The 23129-nt window shown below is 44.9% G+C and overlaps 1 protein-coding gene across 2 annotated transcripts; it reads left to right on the forward strand.

Annotated features, from left to right (window-relative positions):
- The first annotated feature begins 9053 nt into the window (after positions 1-9053).
- On the forward strand, positions 9054-22907 carry LOC124007257 (leucine zipper putative tumor suppressor 3). 2 transcript variants are annotated; one of them, XM_046317688.1, is made up of 7 exons: positions 9054-9197; positions 17215-17991; positions 18539-19150; positions 19892-20020; positions 20270-20461; positions 20848-21078; positions 21337-22907. In XM_046317688.1, exons 2-7 carry the CDS (start codon positions 17377-17379, stop codon positions 22147-22149), a joined length of 2592 nt encoding a protein of 863 aa, XP_046173644.1. In that variant the 5' UTR covers positions 9054-9197; positions 17215-17376; the 3' UTR covers positions 22150-22907. The 2 variants fall into 2 exon arrangements, with proteins under 2 accessions (XP_046173644.1, XP_046173645.1); XM_046317689.1 differs by lacking the exon at positions 9054-9197 and adding an exon at positions 11582-11720.
- The last annotated feature ends 222 nt before the right edge of the window (positions 22908-23129 follow it).

Genomic DNA, 23129 nt, shown 5'->3' on the forward strand with positions numbered 1-23129 from the left:
AGAACCGTGGCGTCTGGTAAGACAAGAGGTGGTGGACTATGTATTTTTGTAAATAACAGCTGGTGCACTATCTAAGGAAGTCTCGAGCTATTGCTCGCCTGAGGTTGAGTATATCATGACACCCTGAAGACCACACTACCTACCGAGAGAGTTCTCATGTGTATTCTTCATAGCTGTTTACATACCACCTCAGAGGTTGGCACTAAAATAGCATTGAATGAGTTGTATTCCGCCATAAGCAAACAAGAAAACGCTCACCCAGAGGTGGCGCTACTAGTAGCCGGGGACTTTAATGCAGAGGAACTTAAATCAGTTTTACCAAATTCCTATCAACATGTTAAATGTGCAACCAGAGGGAAAAGAACTCTGGACCACCTATAACACACACAGAGATGCATACAAAGCTCTCCCTCGCTCTCCATTTGGCAAATCTGACCATAATTCCATCCTCCTGATTCCTGCTTACAAGCCCCAGTGACTAGATCAATAAAAAAGTGGTCAGATTTAAGCAGATGCTAAGCTACAGGACTATTTTGCTAGCACAAACTAGAATATGTTCCAGGATTCCTCCAATGTCATTGAGGAGTACACCACATCAGTCATTGGCTTCATCCATAACTGCATCGATGATGTCATCCCCACAGTGACCATACGTACATACCCCAACCAGAAGCCATGGATTACAGTCTGCATCCGCACTGAGCTAAAGGCTAGAGCTGCCACTTTCAAGGGGCGGGACTCTGATCCGGAAGCTTACAAGAAATCCGGCTATGCCCTCCGACGAAACATCAAACAAGCAAAGTGTCAATACAGGACGAAGATCGAGTCGTACTACACCAGATCTGATGCTCGTCGGATGTGGCAGGGCTTGCAAACCATTACAGACTACAAAGGGAGGCACCGCCGAGAGAAGCCCAGTGACACGAGCCTACCAGATGTGCTAAACTACTTCTATGCTCGCTTCGAGGCAAATAACACTGAATCATGCATGAGAGCACCAGCTGTACAGGAAGACTGTGTGATCACGCTCTCCCCGCAGCCGATATGAGTAAGACCTTTTAAACAGGTCAACATTCACAAGACCACAGGGCCAGACGAATTACCTGGACGTGTACTGCGAGCATACGCTGACCATCTAGCAAGTGTCTTCACTGACATTTTCAAGCTCTCCCTGTCCGAATCTGTAATACTAACATGTTTTAAGCAGACCACCATAATGCCTGTGCCCAAGAACACTAAAGTAACCTGCCTAAATGACTACTGACCCATAGTACTCATGTCTGTATCCATGAAGTGCTTTGAAAGTCTGGTCATGGCTCACATCAACACCATCATCCCAGAAACCCTAGACCCATTCCAATTTGCATACCGCCCCAGCAGATCCACAGATGATGCAATTTCTATTGCACTCCACACTACCCTTTTCCACCTGGACAAAAGGAATACCGATGTGAGAATGCTATTCATTAACTATAGCTCAACGTTCAACACCATAGTGCCCTCAAAGCTCATCAATAAGCTAAGGAACCTGGGACTAAACACCTCCCTGTGCAACAGGATCCTGGACTTCCTGATGGGCCGCCCCCAAGTGGTAAGGGTAGGTAACAACACATCCGCCACGCTGATCCTCAACACAGGGGCCCCTCAGGGGTGCGTGCTCAGCCCCCTCCTGTACTTGCTGTTCACTCATGACTGCACAGCCAGGCACGAATCCAACACCATTAAATTTGCTGATGACACATCAGTGGTAGGCCTGATCACCGACAACAACGAGACAGCCTATAGGGAGGAGGTCAGAGACCTAGCCATGTGGTGCCAGGACAACAACCTCTCCCTCAACGTGATCAAGACAAAGCATTTCATTGTAAGGTGAAATACCTGTTGTATTCGTCGCATGTGACTAATAACATTTGATTTGATTTGAAATTACTATTGTAGCTGTAAATGGCAGATTTTTTTAATGGAATATCTACATAGGCGTACAAAGGCCCATTATCAGCAACCATCACTCCTGTGTTCCAATGGTACGTTGTGTTAGCTAATCCAAGTTTAGCATTTTCGTTAGAAAACATTTGCAATTATGTTAGGACAGCTGAACACTGTTGTGCTGATTTTAAATTAGCAATAAAACTGGCCTTCTTTAGACTAGTTGAGTATCCGGAGCATCAGCATTTGTGTGTTTGATTATAGGCTCAAAATGGCCAGAAACAAAGCCCTTTCTTCTGAAACTCGTCAGTCTAATCTTGTTCTGAGAAATTAAGGCTATTCCATGCGAGAAATTGACAAGAAACTGAAGATCTCGTACAACGCTGTGTACTACTCCCTTCACAGAACAGCACAAACTGGCTCTAACCATAATAGAAAGAGTGGGAGGCCCTGGTGCTGAGCAAGAGGACAAGTACATTAGAGTGTCAAGTTTGAGAAACAGACTCCTCACAAGTCCTCAACTGGCAGCTTCATTAAATAGTACCCGCAAATCACCAGTCTCAACTTGAACAGTTAAGAGGAAACTCTGGGATGCTGGCCTTTAAAGAACATTTTAAAAAACTAACTAGGCAAGTCAGTTACTAACAAATTCTTATTTATGATGACGGACTACCCCAGCCAAACCCAGACGATGCTAGGCCAATATTGCGCCGCCCCATGGGTCTCCCAGTGTCTGTAGTGACACCTCTAGCACTGAGATTTCAAACTTATTTTATAAAGCCCTTCTTACATCAGCTGATATCTCAAAGTGCTGTACAGAAACCCAGCCTAAAACCCCAAACAGCAAGCAATGCAGGTGAAGGAGCACAGTGGCTAGGAAAAACTCCCTAGAAAGGCCAGAACCTAGGAAGAAACCTAGAGAGGGACCAGGCTATGAGGGGTGGCCAGTCCTCTTCTGGCTGTGCCGGGTGGAGATTATAACAGAACGGGGCCAAGATGTTCAAATATTCATAGATGACCAACAGGGTCAAATGATAATAATCACAGTGGTTGTCGAGGGTGCAACAGGTCAGCACCTCAGGAGTAAATGTCAGTTGGCTTTTCATAGCAGATCATTCAGAGCATCTCTACCGCTCTGGGACAAGGAGCACACCCGGCAAACAGGTCAGGGTTCCATAACCGCAGGCAGAACAGGTGAAACTGGAGCAGCAACACAGCCAGGTGGACTGGGGACAGCAAGGAGTCATCAGGCCAGGTAGTCCTGAGGCATGGTCCTAGGGCTCAGGTCCTCAGAGAAAGAAAGGAATAGCATACTTAAATTCACACAGGACACAGGATAAGACAGGCGAAATACTCCAGATATAACAGACTGACCCTAGCCCCCTGACACAAACTACTGCAGCATAAATACTGAAGGCTGAGACAGGAGATGTCAGGAGACAATGTGGCCCCATACGACGATACCCCCGGACAGGGCCAAACAGGCAGGATATAACCCCACCCACTTTGCCAAAGCACAGCCCCCACACCACTAGAGGGATATCTTCAACCACCAACTTACCACCCTGAGACAAGGCCGAGTATAGCCCACAAAGATCTCCGCCACGGCACAACCCAAGGGTGGTGCCAACCCAGACAGATCACGTCAGTGACTCAACCCCTCTTAGGGACGGCATGGAAGAGCACCCGTAAGCCAGTGACTCCGTCTCTGTAATAGGGTTAGAGGCAGAGAATCCCAGTGGAGAGAGGGGAACCGGCCAGGCAGAGACAGCAAGTGCGGTTCGTTGCTCCAGTGCCTTTCCGTTCACCTTCACACTCCTGGGCCAGACGACACTCAATCATAGGACCTACTGAATAGATGAGTCTTCAATAAAGACTTTTAAAGGTTGAGGCCAAGTCTGCGTCTCTCACATGGGTAGGCAGACCATTCCATAAATGGTCTGTTTGCTTAGTAATGCTAGGGACAGTTTGGAGGCCTGCATCTTGTGACTGTAGCGTACGTGTGGGTATGTACGGCAGCACCAAATCTGAAGGATAGGTAGGAGCAAGCCCATATAATGCTTTGTAGGTTTGCAGTAAAACCTTGAAATCAGCCCCTGCCTTAACAGGAAGCCAGTGTAGAGAGGCTAGCACTGGAGTAATATGATCAAATGTTTTGGTTCTAGTCAATATTCTAGCAGCCGTGTTTAGCACTAACTGAAGTTTATTTAGTGCTTTATCCGGGTAGCCGGAAAGTAGAGCATTGCAGTAGTCGAACCTAGAAGTGACAAAAGCATGGATGAATTTTTTTAGTTTCAGATTTTTCCAATGTTACGTAGATGGAAAAAAGCTGTCCTTGAAACAGACTTGATATGTTCGTCAAAAGAGAGATCAGGGTCTAGAGTAACGCTGAGGTCCTTCACAATTTTATTTGAGACGACTGTACAACCATCAAGATTAATTGTCATATTCAACAGAAGATCTCTTTGTTTCTTGGGACCTAGAACAAGCATCTCTGTATTGTCTGAATGTAAAAGTAGAACATTTGCAGCCATCCACTTCCTTATGTCTGAAACACAGGCTTCCAGCGAGGGCAATTTTGGGACTTCACCATGTTTCATCGAAATGTACATGTCATCCGCATAGCAGGGAAAGTTAACATTATGTTTCCGAATGACTTCACCAAGAGGTAAAATATATAGTGAAAACAATAGTGGTCCTAAAACGGAATGTCGAGGACCACCAAAATTCACAGAGACAAAATGATATCTTTCCGACAGATAACATCTAAACTAGGCCAGAACTTGTCCGTGTAGACCAATTTGGGTTTACAATCTCTCCAAAAGAATGTGGTGATCGATGGTATCAAAAGTAGCACTAAGGTCTAGGAGCACGAGGACAGATGCAGAGCCTCGGTCTGATGCCATTAAAAGGTCACTTACCACCTTCACAAGTGCAGTCTCAGTGCTATGATGGGGTCTAAAACCAGACTGAAGTGTTTCGTATATATTGTTTGTCTTCAGGAAGGCAGTGAGTTGCTGTGCAACAGCTTTTTCTAAATGTTTTGAGAGGAATGGGAGATTCGATATAGACCGATTAGTCTTTAAAATATTTTCTGGGTCAAGGTTTGGCTTTTTCAAGAGAGGCTTTATTACTGCCACTTTTAGTGAGTTTGGTATACATCTGGTGGATAGAGAGCTGTTTATTATGTTCAACATAGGAGGGCCAAGCACAGGAAGCAGCTCTTTCAATAGTTTAGTTGAAATAGGGTCCAGTATGCAGCTTGACGGTTTAGAGGCCATGATTATTTTCATCATTGTGTCAAGAGATATAGTACTAAAACACTTGAGTGTCTCCCTTGATCCTAGATCCTGGCAGAGTTGTGCAGACTCAGGATAACTGAGCTTTGGAGGAATATGCAGATTTAAAGAGGAGTCCATAATTTGCTTTCTAATGATCATGTTCTTTTCCTCAAAGAAGTTCATGAATTTATCACTGCTGAAGTGAAAGCCATCCTCTCTTGGGGAATGTTGTTTTTTAGTTAGCTTTGCGACTTATTGTCCTCAATTAAGTTGGAAAGATAGGATGATCGAGCAGCAGTGAGGGCTCTTCGATACTGCACGGTAATGTCTTTCCAAGCTAGTTGGAAGACTTCCTGTTTGGTGTGGAGCCATTTCTGTTCCAATTTTCTGAAAGCTTGCTTCAGAGCTCGGGTATTTTCTGTATACATGGAGCTAGTTTCTTATGACAAATATTTTTAGATTTTTGGGGTGCGACTGCATCTAGGGTATTGCGCAAGGTTAAATTGAGTTCCTCGGTTAGGTGGTTAACTGATTTTTGTACTCTGATGTCCTTGGGTAGGCGGAGGGAGTCTGGAAGGGCATCTAGGAATCTTTGGGTTGTCCTAGAATTTATAGCACGACTTTTGATGATCCTTGGTTGGGGTCTGAGCAGATTATTTGTTGCGATTGCAAACATAATAAAATGGTGGTCCGATAGTCCAGGATTATGAGGAAAAACATTAAGATCCACAACATTTATTCCACGGGACAAAACTAGATCCAGAGTATGACTGTGGCAGTGAGTAGGTCCAGAGACATGTTGGACAAAACCCACTGAGTTGATGATGGCTCCGAAAGCCTTTTGGAGTGGGTCTGTGGACTTTTCCATGTGAATATTAAAGTCACCAAAAATTTGAATTTTATCTGCTATGACTACAAGGTCCAATAGGAATTCAGGGACCTCAATGAGGAACGCTTTATATGGCCCGGGAGGCCTGTAAACAGTAGCTATAAAAAGTGATTGAGTAGGCTGCATAGATTTCATGACTAGAAGCTCAAAAGACCTAAACATATTTTTTTTGTAAATTGATATTTGCTATCATAAATGTTAGCATCACCTCCGCCTTTGCAGGATGCGTGGGGGGGATATGGTCACTAGTGTAACCAGGAGGTGAGGCCTCATTTAACACAGTAAATTCATCAGGCTTAACATTTACATTTACATTTAAGTCATTTAGCAGACGCTCTTATCCAGAGCGACTTACAAATTGGCCATGTTTCAGTCAGGCCAATCACTTCAAGATTATGATCAGTCATTAGTTCATTATAACTGCCTTGGATGTGAGGGATCTAACATTAAGTAGCCCTATTTTGAGATGTGAGGTATCACAATCTCTTTCAATAATGGAAGGAATGGAGGAGTTCTTTATTCCAGTGAGATTGTTAAGGCAAACACCGCCATGTTTAGTTTTGCTCAACCTAGGTCGAGGCACAGACACGGTCTCAATGGGGATAGCTGAGCTGACTACACTGACTGAGCTAATGGCAGACTCCACTAAGCTGGCAGGCTGACTAACAGCCTGGTGCTTGGCCTGCACCCAATTTCATTGTGGAGCTAGGGGAGTTAGAGCCCTGTCTATGAGAGATGAGAGCACCCCTCCAGCTAGGATGCAGTCCGTCACTCCTCAACAGTCCAGGCTTGGTCCTGTTTGTGGGTGAGTCCCAGAAAGAGGGTCAATTATCTACAAATTCTATCTTTTGGGAGGGTCAGAAAAGAGTTTTCAACTAGCGATTGAGTTGAGACTTTGCTGTAGAGCTCATCACTCCCCCTAACTGGGAGGGGGCCAGAGACAATTACTCGATGCCAACACGTCTTTCTTTCAGTGCCTTAGACCACTGCACCGCTCGGGAGCCCCAAGAGAACTGGCAGGTGTGTGAGCTGTAGTAGTAGATCAGTACAGCATGAAATGTGAATGCATGTTGTGTGTTTTAATGTCCAGATTGGATGTGGATCACCATATGCGTGGCGACAACAGTCATATATTTGCTTTTGTGTGTGTGTGTGTGTGTGTGTGTGTGTGTGTGTGTGTGTGTGTGTGTGTGTGTGTGTGTGTGTGTGTGTGTGTGTGTGTGTGTGTGTGTGTGTGTGTGTGTGTGTGTGTGTGTGTGTGTGTGTGTGTGTGTGTGTGTGCTATACAAGCATTAACCATTTTTTATGCTAACCTGGCTCAGAGATTGGGTGTTTGTCTTGTCTTGACAGTCCTGTTTGTCCCTATGTGTGCTGAATAGGTTATTTGAGTTTGAGAGTGGCTTGTGTGCTGGTCTGTGTTATGGCCCTGCAACACTGTAGCCATCGGGTGTCCGGCATTGCCGTCAGCCGTTGAGAGAATGCTTCCTCTGAAATGAATGAAAGCTACTTCACTGCCCGTGTTGAGCTCGCGTTGCATCGCGTCTAATGGCAGCGTCCAAGCTCAACAATTGCAGAAGTTAAATAATTGATGACTGGCGCTCTTTTTCATTCTATCTTGTGAATTGAAATAATTCCAAATAAAGTTGATTTTGGTTGCATATGGCCTCGACAAAACACCATTGGTTGTTTTACTAAGATTTATGAAATCAAGAAGCTACTACTACTAGCTAGCTACATTGACTGGCTAGGTTCATAATTTAAACAAAAGCAATTTGTGTAATTAGAGGATAATTTAGTACAACCACTAGCAACAATTTTGTACTTGTACTTACACATGTGTCTGGTACCATTCCATTCCAGCCATTACAATAAAAATGTTCTCCTATATTTCCTCCCACCAGCCTCCTCTGATGTGAAGGGCCATGGCTGTTTTCTGATCATGTTGACAGGGTTATGTGTGGAAGACTGCTTGTAATAGTTCTGCTTGTGTGCAAACAGTGGAGTGTGTATGAAGAAGGCATTATGACAGGGAAATAAATCACACATTTCTTGACATTGGAAAAGGCTACTGAAAATAATGTGATTTACTCCAAATGAAACCAGAAACTCTCATACTCATCAACCCTTTCATTTAGTTTTGCTTGGAATGTAATGATCTAATGTTTTTAAATCCCTATAAAGGCATTTTTTGTGTGTGAGCTCTGATTTTGAACTCAATGCCTGCGTGTGCATTCGGTAAACCCAGTCAGAGGTTTAGAAGAGAGGACATGGTCCTTCTTATCCATCTACAGACAAGTTAACAGTTCTGTTCTGCTACAGCTTCAACATAGGCTAGTTTCTCTCGCTCTGCCTGCTCATCTTTTGATATCTCTCTCTTTTGTCTCTTTCTGCAATTTCTCCCTGCCTATCCCTCCTCTCTCTCTTGACTAGTCCTGAGTGAGGCTGATTTTCAGGCTCCAGTTCCTCACCTACACAAACACAGCCAGCTCTGCTCTGTCTCTGCCCCTGGGAACTGGCAATCATGTTTGCCCAAGGCCTCACTTTCCCTCGGTACTAAGAACTGCATTCTGAGCTACACACGCACTTATTATGCACTATACTAGTACACACGCACACTTATCCTGCCCGGTCATATGTAATTCCGTTGTACAGTACTCAAAGGAATATATACATAGTAAGACACAGAAAGACAAATTGCAAGATTGGCAAGAGTCCCCATTTTCCAGCAATAGCCACTGTATTTGTTATCCACTTATTCTGTGTGGAACAAAATCAATACATTGTGTGCTATTCTGATGTGGAGGAAGAATTCACACCTTTGTTGCTGGAAGTGTGGGCGCAGGCGCGGTGCCGTTCTGGGAAGGGGGCGGTGTCGTGGTCATCAGAAGGGGCGGGGCGGAGGTGGGTGTGTGACACAGCTGATGCACGCATCCTCTAGATGCCTCAATCACCCGATCTTTGCTACGGGTACTAGCGGCTGCAGCTTTCCCCGACCAGAGCCACACGAGTAGGCCTAGGCTACACTCCCGCTCCACCGTCGCTATCTGCGAACCTCGAATCGGACAGCTCACCGAGGAGCAGTGCTGTGCCTGCCGCTAATAGTAAGTGTGGAGCTGCTGTTTGAGCGGAGCGCTCCATCATTTCCACAGAGAAATACGCGCACCTAGTAGGCGACGCAGCGCGGCGCACATCGACACCTGCGTTTTTCTATTTTTATCGCCATTCACTGCATTGCCAATCCATTATCCTGCCGCTTTACATGGTGCACGCTGACGGGGAGAAGGATTTGGGTGATTCAAATGTTGTTGTGCAGAGCAATGAGGGAGAGGGATACCGTTCTTGTTCATATTGCTTATTGGAGTGAAAGTAAAGACGGCGAGATGGGAATGTGGCAAAAGCGAGCGGTTGTGCGCGCGAGTTGTAGTTTACGACGCTCACTCGAGCACGACCCTCCGCTTCCCCCACGGGGGGAGAGCTATTTCCCTGACCCACACGCACATTATGCAGGCCTAATTCGTGAACGGAATGAAATGCAGGGGGAAATGGGTAGATCGTGTTAATTATCTCGTTCTTCTCGTCCTTCGTTGTTGGGTTAGGGCTTTTTCGCTGGTATGGGGAAACGAGTGATGTTTCTCCATTGTGCTCTAGCATCGCCGCGTCAGCTGACAGTCACCCTGCCTGTGCACATCTGTGCGGTGAAAGGGTTGACGGAGGTTGTTTTAGCTGCTACAAAAAGAATGAAGATCATTTTTATATATTAAGAGCATAAATTGACAGACCAAGAGCAAATGTCCTACAGTAGAATTTAGACCTACCTTGGCACTTAACAGGAATAGAGCTTGCATAGGCAATAAGGCTGATTTTATTAGGCCTACATCACTACCAAACAGATGTAGCAAACACTGTATTATTGACATGTCCTGAAGCATATTATAAGTATGTGTATGTATGTGTGTGTGTGTGTGAACTAAAAGTGAGGGCTAACATGTCAGTTGTAGGTATATGGACAGTAATTTGATGATAATGGCAAGGGAGCTCTGATAAAATAGGCCTATTGAATATATTCTACTGTCTAGTGTTTACCTCTGTGCCCAGTGTTAATGCTCTGGAGGTCTTCTAGACCTAGTTTATATGAGGCCTTGAATTAAGTGAAGTGTGTGTGTAGTGGGAAGTGGTCACTTTGTTTGGGGGACAGTTTGTTTGCATTTGAGTTGTGTATATAGGGATCTATGTATGGACAATGCAGTGACAATATGGGGAGAGCATATATTGCAGGTGTGTGTGTGTACACCTATTAAATACCTCAGTGCATTTCAGCACAGGACAAGAGATTGAGAAGAATGACCTTTTTGAGAGATTTGAGGAATCGGTAAGTGTGTGAATGAGGGCACACAAGAAAGAGTGTGTGTGTGTGTGTGTGTGTGTGTGTGTGTGTGTGTGTGTGTGTGTGTGTGTGTGTGTGTGTGTGTGTGTGTGTGTGTGTGTGTGTGTGTGTGTGTGTGTGTGTGTGTGTGTGTGTGTGTGTGCCGTGCTCTCTCTGTATGAAGCATGGAGCCGATGATGTAATGCCTAGGAGTGTGTAACTGTGACAGTGAGGAGTGTAGGCACGTGCCACAGCTCAGCCAACACTGGAACAGGTCCCTCTACTGGCCCTGGGGCAGTAACGCACCCTATCTAGTTTTGAACAGCACCTTATCCCAAGGATTCAGTACTCACACTTTCACATTCGGTTCTGTTCTCATGTCCTACCTGAGATGGAATGTTAATTCTTACCTTACTATAGCAAAGTAGCATGGTAGATTAATGTGCACGGTCTTGGATTCAGGCATGAAGAGACAATGGAGAGAGAGAATTCACTCAACGGTTTGGCCGCATCTTTGCCCTGATAGGACTAGTATAGTCTACACTTGGTACAATGCACTATAAATCCAGATATTACCTTTAGGTCAATGTTCAATCAGTGATAGTTGAGTAATCAGATAGTGTTCTCCGTCTGTGGTTCAGGGGACAGTGAAATAATGATAATATAGTATGTATTCCTTATTGCACTTAGTGATGCATACACAGACATGATGTACTCTCTTTATATGCACACATACTTGGCATGACCTTCTTCTCAATGAAGTATTGATGATTTGACTCGTTTTTCCTTCTATTAGTCAGACAGTTGAAAAATACATTTTTGTTTGTCATTATCATTGGCGCAGGGGGAAGAACTTGTGTCTGTGTGTATTTGCATTTGTTTGCATGTGTGTCTCTTCAGGCATGAAGAGAAAATGGAGAGAGAGAATTTGCACAATGGTTTGGCTGCATCTTTGCTCAGAAAGGAGTAGTAGGCAACACTTGGTACAGTGCACTATAAATCCAGATATTACATAGGTCAATGTTCAATCAGTGATAGTTGAGTAATCAGATGGTGTTCCCTGTGGGTGTGGTTCAGGGACAGAATATTTGTTGGCATTTGTGTATGTTTTATCAGTTTTCGTGTGTATATAAGACAGAAGGCATATGTTAACATGCAAATGTACCAGGTGTGCAAAAAACCTGCTCTGCTAACCATCAACAAATAGTGAGAGAAAGGGTGTGAAACGAACAATACGAAGATTGTGTGAGCAGTGAGCACAGTAAGCTTTCCTTCTATGATTGTACCTCAATTGCAAATCCTGAATATGTCTGTTAATGTAGATGTGGAATGTAGTTAATATTTTGATTGAAACACTAATCAAGTAGTTATCGTCTATTAACTCAAATAAATCATATTGATGAGCTAGGCTACTTGTTAACCCTTTAAAGTTAAACTGACCGCATTAAACTACTTTGCAGATATTAAACAAACAGACAATCGTAATATCAGTTATAAATATACAATTCCCAGTTTATGCTTCAAAACCAACTTTATAAGAGGTTGTTAAAAAAAGTTTCACTTGACTCAAAATACCATGAATACTTTTTGGTTAGGGTGGCGTCACGGATGTGAAACGGCGAGCTTAGTTAGCGGTGGTACGCGCTAAATAGCGATGGGTAACGATGCTTCGTGGGTGACTGTTGTTGATGTGTGCAGAGGGTCCCTGGTTCGCGCCCGGGTATGGGCGAGGGGACCGTTTAAAGTTATACTGTTACAGTGACAGCCTATTATGACCATCTGCAAGCTTAGCAGCAAAGGCTGGACAAATATTTATCTATTTTGTTGTAATGTTAAAATACTATACAGCTTCCTATGTACATACGTGAACATCGGACCATATTTTTTTCCCCAAATAAAACAATAGCCAGTTTGGGTCGCTGTTGCATGTTTCTTTGTAAAAACAAATAGGCTATGTCTGGCCTGAAAATGTGTTTTTTTTTCTATATGGGCCCGTGCACTGATTGAGTTTGACACCCCTGAACTAGCGTATCTATTTATTTAGTGAGCTATAAACATGGAGCCTAACTTTAGCTAGCTAGCTGCTAGGAGGATGGCATGGCATTGGAGGAGTGGGTGAGTGACTGACTGACTTTCCCCTCATATCGTTTTTCAGTGGCTACAGCTAGAGATCCAGGTGTCATATGGTTAGCTAGCAAAACAATGTATATCGCTTAGCTAGCTATGCTGAAATTGAGCAACTGTTATCCAGTTAGCATATCTCTTAGTCGTCAATAAAATGCATTTGGCATCGATCAAATGGGCGGGAAGGCAGGCAGGTTCCGATTCAGTTGTTTAAAACGTAGGTTGGGACAAGCAGGCAAACTGCAGAATGACGAGCAGGTTACTTTTCTGTTTCTCAGTGCAATTTTGTAGCCTACTAGTTTAACGAGTCTGAGAGGGTTTATCTAATGTTCCGTTGTTAGATTTGAGCTAATATCGCTCTGACTACCATTAGTTGTTGATCTTGCTATTGTTGATTGTTGATGTGCATAGGCAACTGAGGGAGAGAGAGCCTGCCTTTTCATGGTTGTTTGATCAATAGGGCTGTAAAATTCCCAAATGTAAGAGGGCGCCCATGGTTTTTACATATTTACAGAAATCCATTCAGGTGTGTTTTGTGGCTTTTGGTGAATGCGTTCTAATTATCTAATGTCACGCTGATGCTGCTGCCTATTAACACACACTCCAGTTCAAAGTGAATGATGGCCAGCCTGTGTGGCAAATTGCTTATTTGCATATAGGCATACTGTAACTCTGATTGGCTATGCCGCACCGTTCTGCGTAGTCGCTGGTCCTGGACAAGACAGTTGTTTTTAGTAGGTTTTATTTGCTGCAGTGTCTATTAATTGTCCAAACGCAACTACACTGAATTCCCAAACATTCTATGAACTTATGAAAGAGTGAAAATTACCATATCTAAGTGCTCGCTTGTCAGCAAATGCAAGAAAAGGTGTCATATTCTTCCTAGAGATGTGTATAAACAGATTTTAAAAAATATTTCATGTTGCTAAAATTGTCAGTTCCACTTTAATGTCAACTGTTTTTACAGTTATACAAGATGTGCTTTCATTTTTATTGCATAAACAATTTTCTCAACTGAAAAAACACATTTGAATATTAATTTTCATATGATTTGGAATAAGGTATAAGGTATAATAACTGTATAAGGAGGAATTTCTGCTAAAATTGATACCTCAAATTGTCCTTTATTAGCCTTTACATAATTTTTGGGATAATATTCAATGTACTTCATGTACAGTGCTTTCGGAAACTATTTAGACCCCTTGACTTTTTCCAGATTTTGTTACGATACAGCCTTATTCTAAAATGTATTTAAAAAAAAATTATCATCAATCTACACACAATACTCCACGATGACAAAGCAAAAACAGGTTTTTAGAGATTTTTGCAAATGTATAAAAAACAACACCACATTTACATAAGTATTCAGACCACTTTGTTAAAGCACCTTTGGAAGCGATTACAACCTCATTTTCTTTGGTATGACGCTACAAGCTTCGCACACCTGTATTTAGGGAGTTTCTCCCATTCTTCTCTGCAGATTCTCGCAAGCTTTGTCAGGTTGGATGGGGAGCGTCGCTGCACAGCTATTTTCAGGTCTTTCCAGATATGTTAGATTGAGTTCAAGTCCGGGCTCTGGATGGGCCACACAAGGACATTCAGAGACTTGTCCCGAAGCCACTCCAACGTTGTCTTGGCTGTGTGCTTCGATTTGTTGTCCTGTTGGAAGGTGAACCTTCACCCCAGTCTGAGGTCCTGAGCACTCTGGAGCAGGTTTTTATCAAGGATCTCTATGTACTTTAGTCCGTTCATCTTTTCATCGATCCTGACTAGTTTCCCAGTCCCTGCTGATAAAAATCATCCCCACAGCATGATGCTGCCACCACCATGCTTCACCATGGGGATGGTGTCAGGTTTCCTCCAGATGTGATGCTTGGCATTCAGGCCAAAGAGTTCAATCTTTGTTTCATCAGACTAGAGAATCTTGTTTCTCATGGTCTGAGTCTTTAGGAGCCTTTTGGCAAACTCCAAGTGGCGGTCACGTGCCTTTTACTGAAGAGTGGCTTCAGTCTGTCCAATCTAGCATAAAGGCCTGATTTGGTGGAGTGCTGCAGAGATGGTTGTCCTTCTGGAAGGTTCTCCCATCTCCACAGAGGAACTCTGTCAGTGACCATCGGGTTCTTGAGTACCTCCCTGACCAAGGCCCTTCTCCCCCGATTGCTCAGTTTGGCCAGGCGTCCAGTTCTAGGAAGAGTCTTGGTGCTCCCAAACTTCTTCCATTTAATAATGATGAAGGCCACTGTGTTCTTGGGGACCTTCAATGCTGCATAAATGTTTTGGTACCCTTCCCCAGATCTATGCCTCGACACAATCCTGTCTCGGACCTCAACGGAAAATTCCTTAAACCTCATTGCTTGCTTTTTGCTCTGACATGCACTGTCAACTGTGGGACCTTATATAGACAGGTGTGGGCCTTTCCAAATCATGTCCAATCAATTGAATTTAGCACAGTTGGACTTCAATCAAGCTGTAGAAGGATGATCAATGGAAACAGGATGTTATGTAACAAAATGTGGGAAAAAGTCAATGGGTCTGAATACTTTCTGAATGTACTGTAAGTAACAAAAGTAAATGTAATTGCTAAAATACTTAAATATCAACATTAAAAGTATACACCGCGGCGGCAGGGTAGCCTAGTGGTTAGAGCGTTGGACTAGTATCCGGAAGGTTGCATATTAGAGTCAGTAAGGATGACCAGGGATGTTATCTTGATAAGTGAATTGGATCATTTCCCTGTCCTAAGCATTCAAAATGTAACATACTTTTGGGTGTCAGAGAAAATGTGTAGAGTAAAAAGGTTTTAACATTTTATTTAGTGAAGTGTGTGTCTTCTGTACAGTATGTCAACCCCTTTACTCTCTTCCTTGTATTTGTGTGTAGTATATAATTAACTTCTTTATTTTGTGTCAGTTTGTCATCTCAATAGTAACCTTAGCCCTGATTCAAACACCACTCTGTCGCCACACCAAACTAAAAAATGTCACTTTCTCTTTGGAAGAGAGAAGATCGAGTGCCGTTTGAAACCATTGTGTACCTAATTTTTTCCACAAAGAAATTACACATTTTTAAAAAATGAAAAGCTGAAATGTCTTGTCAATAGGTATTCAACCCCTTTGTATGGCAAGCCTAAATAAATTCAGGAGTAAAAATGTGCTTAATAAGTCACCATCAGTTGCATGGACTCAGTCTGTGAGCAATAATAGTGTTTAACATGATTTTCAAATGTCTACCTCATCTTTGTACCCCACATATACAATTATCTGTAAGGTTCCTGAGTCAAGCAGTGAATTTCCAACACGTTTAACCACAAAGACCAGGAAGGTTTTTCAATGCTTTGCAAAGAAGGGCACCTATTGGTAGATGAGTAAACATTTAAAACAGACACTGAATATCCCTTTGAGCATGGTGAAGTTATTAATTACACTTTGGATGGTTTATCAGTACACCCAGTCACTACAAAGATACATGCGTCTTTTTGAACTCGTTTGACAGAAGGGAAGGGAACTGCTCAGGGATTTCACCATGAGGCCAATGGGGACGTTAAACCCGTTCTAGAGTTTAATAGCTGTGATAGGAGAACTCCAAAATACTAATCTAATTTAAAGTGTGAAAAGAAGGAAGAATTCCAAACACATGCATCATGTTTGCAACAGGGCACTAAAGTAGTACTGCAATGTCCTGAATACAAAGTGTTATGTTCTGAGCAAATCCAATTGCTGAGTACCACTCTCCATATTTTCAAGCATAGTGGTGGCTGTATCATGTTATGGGTATGCTTGTAATTGTTAAGGACTGGGATTTTCCTAGAAAAAATCCTGGTTCAGTCTGCTTTCCACCAGACACTGGGAGATCTATTCACCTTTCAGCACAATAACCTAAAACAGAAGGCCAAATACACACTGGTTATCAAGAAGACAGTGAATGTTCCTGAGTGGCCTAGTTACAGTTTTGACTTAAATCTGCTTGAATATCTATTGCAAGACTTGAAAATGATTGTCCAGCAATGATCAACAACCAATTTGACAGAACTTGAAGAATTCTGAAAATAATAATGGGCAAATACTGTACAATCAAGGTGTGCAAAGCTCTTAATGACTTACAGGAAAAACTCAATAATGTCCAATAAAGGGGTGTGACTACTTCTGAAATTAGATATTTATGTATGTCATTTTCAATAAATGTATTTAAAAAAATGCTAAGCACATTTTATTCACTTTGTCATTGTGGGGTGTTGTGTGTAGATGGGTGAGATTTTTAAAAAATGTTATCAATTTTTAATTCCGGCTGTAACACAACAAAATGTGGAATAAGTCAAGGAGTATGAATACTTTCTGAGGGCACTGTAGGTGCCGGTACTCATTTGGTGCCGTACTGTTTACATTTACTGTTTACATTTTAGGTGCAAGAGCTCCACAATACTTTTGAGCTAATATTCTACAAGAGGAACAGGAGCAGTAGAACATTTGAGGTGCTGATACTCAGCTCCTGCCCAAGTCAAGCACGGATGGTCTCAGATATCGCAGTTGGAGGACTTCTTCATCCTCCTCCTTCTGTTACGTATAGTGTGTGTTTGTGTGGGCATGTACTCTCTCTTTACCTTCTCCCTCTCGATGTCTCTGTGTGTCCTGCAGTGCATGTCGGCTGGTGCTGCCTCCCTGCCCTCCATCATGGCACGTGTGGAGTGTGGGGGGATGAGTGAGAAGGGGCGCCCCCAGGGCATGGGAATTGTGGCCAGCGGGGTATTCTCCTCAACCAACACCTCTGGCCAGCAGCAATAGCAGCAGGAGATCGCCATGCGGAGCGTGGGCACCCGCACCACCCAGCAGAACAGCCTGCCTCGTGCCCCACCACCACCCCCCTCCACTTCCACCCACAGGGGCAGGGGCTTGGAAGATAGGAGTTACAGCATCGAGAGGTCCTCTCAGCAACCTCCTCCCCTGACCCATGCTAAGGGGACTACGGCTGACGAACGAAGCTTTGCCACAGTGGAGCACTCTTCTTCTTACTACGGCATCGAGCGTCCTCTGCCGCTCTGCGAGAGAGCAGAGAGAGAGAGGCCCCCCGCCCATAACAATGGAAGCAGACAAGTCTCCAATGGAAATAGGGGCGTTTCCAATGGGAACCGAGCAGTGGTGGGTAACAGTGAGAGGCAGGTGTCCAATGCAGTGTTTTTGAATGGAGGCGGGCGGTGTGATGGGCGGGACCAGAGGGATGGGGGGCGAGAAGTGCAGAGAGGGGCAGTGAGTTTGGACGTTTGCGGGAACAACGAGGTCTCGCTGAACAATGATCGAAACAGTAGCCAACAACTAGCTCAGTACAAAGAGGCGGGCGCCAGCGCAGCCAAACTGGATAACCATAACAACCCCCCCAACATCCTCCCCATCTCTGGGAAGCTGGAGAAGGTTCAGGTGAGTCTCCTCTCTCTCTCTCTCTCTCTCTCTCTCTCTCTCTCTCTCTCTCTCTCTGTGTGTGTGTCCAAATACAGGCTGTAAGTTGAGTATGAGGGTGCATGTTGAAAGTGTGTTGTGCATGTGTGTGTATTTGTACAGGAATGTATATAAAAAGCTGTCATAAATTGATATACTGTACTTTGTTACCTAGCTGCCTGAGTTATTTCTCCTCTCCCCTCAACTCCTCCATGCATTCTAATAGCATTAGCCTTTACTTAGCTGTTACTGTTCTTTATGATAGATTTCTGAAAAGGTCTCATACTGGACATTTGTTTTTTGTATATCTGCATATAATTTGTGTACCGGTACATTAACAAACCACAGTAAATGCTCTTAATCCCCATTTGAAATTCACATGTAGCGTCAGTATGCTTGCTGCTTAATTAATTACACGTATAGCAGCATATTCATAATCTCTGTCAACCTAATTGTCAGATAATGTATGTTATACAGTCCTTGCGTTACATTTCACCACCAATGCCATTTTCCATCATCCCCCATCCAGAGCAACGATGGATTGGTCCGCCCCTCTGCCTTCAAGCCTGTAGTGCCCAAGAGCTTCCATTCCATGCAGAATCTGGTGTGCCCCCCCCAGACCGGAAGAGGGGGCCGCAGCCCCGGAGGAGGGGTCGGAGGTGGGGCTGGAGGGGGTGGGGGTCCCAGTCTACCTGGACCCCTCAGAGAGACAGACAGCTCTGGCAGCCAGGGTGGAGGTACCAGAGGCGGGGGAGGTGGTGGCAGTAGGGGTGGAGGTCAGGGGAGCCTCTCCGACTCAGGGAGGAACTCTCTAACCAGCCTGCCCACCTACGCTGGCTCCAGCTCGGGCTACGGGCCCCCGCCTGTCCTAGGGCCTCTGAGTGCCTCCACCAGCCACATCAACCGCCTGGGGACCACAGGGGCCCTGGAGAAGATGGACAAGCCTGGTGGCGTTAGCGGTAATAGTGGATACCAGAACGGACTGAGTACCTCGGATAGTGGTCGCTCCTCCTCTGGGAAGAGCTCCTCATCCTATCAGAGGCTCAGCCACCTGAGTGACGCCCCCCCCCTCCGCCCCTCGCCCTCCTCCGATGACGTCATCCAGGACCTGGAGGATCGGCTATGGGAGAGAGAGCAAGAGGTGAGTTGAGACAGATGTAGATGACGAGAGAGGGAGAGAGGAAAAGGGAGAAGAAAGAATGGATACTACTGGGGGGTGCAGGAGGAGATTTAATATATTATATTGTAGAAGAAAGCAACAAACAAATAGTGCCAGTGGTGCAAATTATCACAACTATAGGACAGTGAATGCAGTTATTTTATATAATCACAATAAATTGTTATTTGAAATTTGAGGAATTTGCATAACCCATGGAGGGCATAGGTAACTGTACTAGTGATCTTACTGTTTACCTAATACTGTCTATGGCTTAAGAATAACCCATACATAGCTTACACGTTCCTGTTATTTTTTATTTATTTTTTATTTATACTATTTTGATATTGAGTACTGCACTGTTGGGAAGGGCTTGAAAGTTAAGCATTTCACAGTACTTGTGCATGTGATAAATACAACTTGAAACTAAAACCGCTGGGAAACTGGTTGGGTGAGTTGATAAACTGGTCAGGTGGGTGTGCCCTAAACTCGCCGAGCGGACAACTGTATTTTTATTAGCTGACGGTAAACCAGGTAAGACCCATTAGGTCTTTGGTCTGAAATAGTAGTACAAGTTATTCAAGTACTGAGGGCTTGGAGGTAGCGATATTTGACTAGTGGGGCAGTAACCTCGATGATGGATGGCAGCCATTTTGTGAATTCCCCATCACCCCCTGCAGCTACATGTGAATTACAGATGAGTTACTTCCTTTCCTCCTCTCCCAGGTGCTCCACATGCGCCGTAATCTGGACCAGAGTGAGGTGGCCATCGTCCAGGTGTTTGAGGAGAAGCAGCGCGTGTGGGAGCGCCAGATGGACGAGCTGCGGCAGAATTATGCCTCACGCCTGCAGCAGGTGATGGCTCCTTAGTTCACAGATTGTGGTCGTAGGCTATACACAATAGCATTTGCCATGGCTGCATGGCAAACACTGAGAAAGACAAAGAATGAGCGTTGAGAAGTAGTTTAGTCAAATTCTGTGCAAAATTTTTCCCACTTACCTTATTTCAAATAGTACACTCAATATGGCCGCCTCCAGTATACCCATTGTCGAATGTTGATTTGAATCGGGAATCTCCATTCTACCAAATGTATTTCTACCCAGGTGACGCGTCGCGCCCAGCGCTCCCAGAGTGCCTTGCAGGCCCAGATCACCCGTCTGTCGCAGGACAAGCGACGGCTGCATGAGGAGATGGCTGCGCTGCTGGCCCAGAGAGAGGAGCTGGAGAGGAAGTGCCTGGACTACAGGAAGGAGCAGGCTGACATCCTGCCACGCCTGGAGGAGACCAAATGGGAGGTGAGAGAGGGGACCCGGGGGTTAAGAGGGTAGTGTGCATGGCTGGGTGTGGGATACTAGAGAGATGGGTGAGGTTTACAAGTTAACTGGGAGGAAGGTAAACTTTAGGGAGCATGACAAGTGAGAGGGAGAATGTGAAAAGGAGTGCTGAGAATAAATAGTAGATGTCCATGCTAAAAGCGACAAAGGGCAATACTGTCTAAACCAATGGTCAGATGTGTCCTATTTGTTCTGTGCAAATGCTTTTTGATCATTAGCACACAATGCAGCAGTAGCTGTCCTATACTGTAAGTGCACATCCATTACACAGACTCATGCCCTTTACATTGGTGCTTGTTGATCTCTTTTTCAACCATGTCCATGTCTTTCATCCCCCTCCCTGTCAGGTGTGTCAGAAGGCAGGGGAGATCTCCCTGCTGAAGCAGCAGCTGAGGGAGAGCCAGGCGGAGGTGACCCAGCGGGCGGGGGAGATGGTGGCCCTGCGGGGCCAGCTGAAGGAGGCCAACGCCCAGTTGAGGGACTGGGAAGAGGCCATGTTGGGCCTCAAGGACTCCTACAGCACCAAGAGCCTGGAGCTGGAGCGCTGCGAGGGGGAGCTGCAGAAGACTCTGTCCGAGGTAGGGTTGAGGTCTGGAGAGTCAGAGACGGACCTGAAACACTAACTACCACTTGAAGGGTTGTTCTGGTCTGTGCACCACACGTTTTGAGCTCTTGAGTCACTCACATGCATACAGTACAGATACAGTCATTCAAATACACTTTGAAAGACACAAACAATACTCTCTCTCACATGACACGCATTAAGTGAATTAGCTACCACTTACTCTCTTAACTCCTGATTGACTCTCCGGCCTCTCCTCCCTGTGTCTCTCCAGGTCTCTCAGCTGAGGGACAAGCTGGGAATATTTGAGGCTGAGGTGGTAGGGCTGAAGCGGGCCCTGGGTGAGCTCAATGTGAGGGATAGGGCTGTCGAGGCTAGTGGTGGAGGGAGCAGGGAAGCATCCAGGACCAGAGTGGGGCTTCCCTCGCCACACAGCCCACCTGAAGGCTCCGCCTTCTCCTACCCGGCCCTGCCTCCACCTCCCGCCCCCCCCCCAGATGCCATACTGAGTTTGCAGAGCGATGAGGTTCAGTGCCAGGATGCCCACCATCGCCAGGAGGCTCACATGCGTCAGGAAACTCATCAGCGTCAAGAGGCCCAACTGCGGCAGGAAATCCACCAGCAGCGCCAGGAGGCCCACCAGCAGTGGGAGGAGGCAGGGGACCTGCGCCGGCAGCTGGAGCACCTCCAAGGCGAGCTGCGTCTGGAACGACAGCAGCGTGAGCGACAGGCACTCACCTTCAAGAAGGAGCGCCATGTGTGGATGGACGAGAAAGAGCATGTGCTCAAGTACCAGGCCCAGCTGCAGCTCAGCTATGTGGAGACCCTGCAGAAGAACCAGGCCCTGGAGCTTCGCGTGGGCCAGCTGGGCTCCAAGCTCACCTCCACCAACACCACCCCCTCGCCCACCTCACCACCCCCACTGTCCCCCATCCCCCTGCCTGCCCCTGTCACTCCCCTACCCTCCCTCTCTCTCTCCCCACCTCCCCTTGCTGAGGACAAGAAGCTCCCTCCCGCCCTCCACCAGCTGGCCCCTCCCTGGCCGGTACTCACCCGTCTGGAGAGGATAGAATCCACAGAGATCTAGATTCTATGTGCTCTAGATCCATAATGCTCCAGATCCATAATGCTCCAGAACACTACAGAGCCGTTCAATTTAGCTTATACACACTTTTATAATAATTCAACAGTATCACATATCAATAGCATTCATTTTGTAGTCCTAAATAGTTGTACTCACTGCTACCCCGGGGCGGTCCTAGGACGCACTGCACTACGGATGGCAGAGAGAGGCATGGGGAAGGAAAAGAACAGTTTACTCTGGTTTTCAAAGACGCTCTTCAAGCCACCCTGTATGTAGGTTTTAGTTCTATTGATCGGCAATCCACTGAACATTTAGGTTGGGGTGAATTTTGGGATCAAGAGTAGCACACTATTGGAAAAGCTATTGTTGCATTGACATTAGCATGAAATGAAATGAATATATTATAAAGCGAAGACAGTCTGGGAGAAAGATTCTCCTCAAGGCAGCCTCTAGAAATTATGTGAAATTTAAAAAATCTCAATTTAAATCAAGCCAAATACTACTACTAAACATGTACTACTACAGTTGTCAAATACTGTAAAAGTAAGGATAAGGAAACTACCCTGCAGATTCTGTCTGGGCCTATTTGTAAATTGTCACAATAACTGACAGTGTAAAGACCGAGAATGAAATATTTTTGATTTAGAGTTTGATTTTGATTTTTTTTAAAATTATTAATTTCACCTTTATTTAACCAGGTAGGCCAGTTGAGAACAAGTTCTCATTTACAACTGCGACCTGGCCAAGATAAAGCAAAGCAGTGCGACAAAAACAACACAGAGTTACACATGGAATTAACAAACGTACAGTCAATAACACAATAGAAAAATCTGTATACAGTATGTGCAAAATGAAGAAAGGAGGTAAGGCAATAAATAGGCCAATAGTGGCGTAGTAATTACAATTTAGCAATTTACACTGGAGTGATGTGTAGATGAGGATGTGCAAGTAGAAATACTGGTATGCAGAAAAACAAATATGGG

Source organism: Oncorhynchus gorbuscha, linkage group LG20 (genome assembly GCF_021184085.1).
Source record: "Oncorhynchus gorbuscha isolate QuinsamMale2020 ecotype Even-year linkage group LG20, OgorEven_v1.0, whole genome shotgun sequence".
NCBI lineage: Eukaryota > Metazoa > Chordata > Actinopteri > Salmoniformes > Salmonidae > Oncorhynchus > Oncorhynchus gorbuscha.

Excerpts from the sequence above, each read along its gene's own strand:
- LOC124007257 (XM_046317688.1), top strand. The coding sequence starts at position 17,377 with ATGCGGAGCGTGGGCACCCGCACCACCCAGCAGAACAGCCTGCCTCGT. Across the intron at positions 20,021-20,269 it reads ATGCCTCACGCCTGCAGCAG|GTGACGCGTCGCGCCCAGCG; the intron begins GTGATGGCTCCT and ends ATTTCTACCCAG. Across the intron at positions 20,462-20,847 it reads TGGAGGAGACCAAATGGGAG|GTGTGTCAGAAGGCAGGGGA; the intron begins GTGAGAGAGGGG and ends CCTCCCTGTCAG.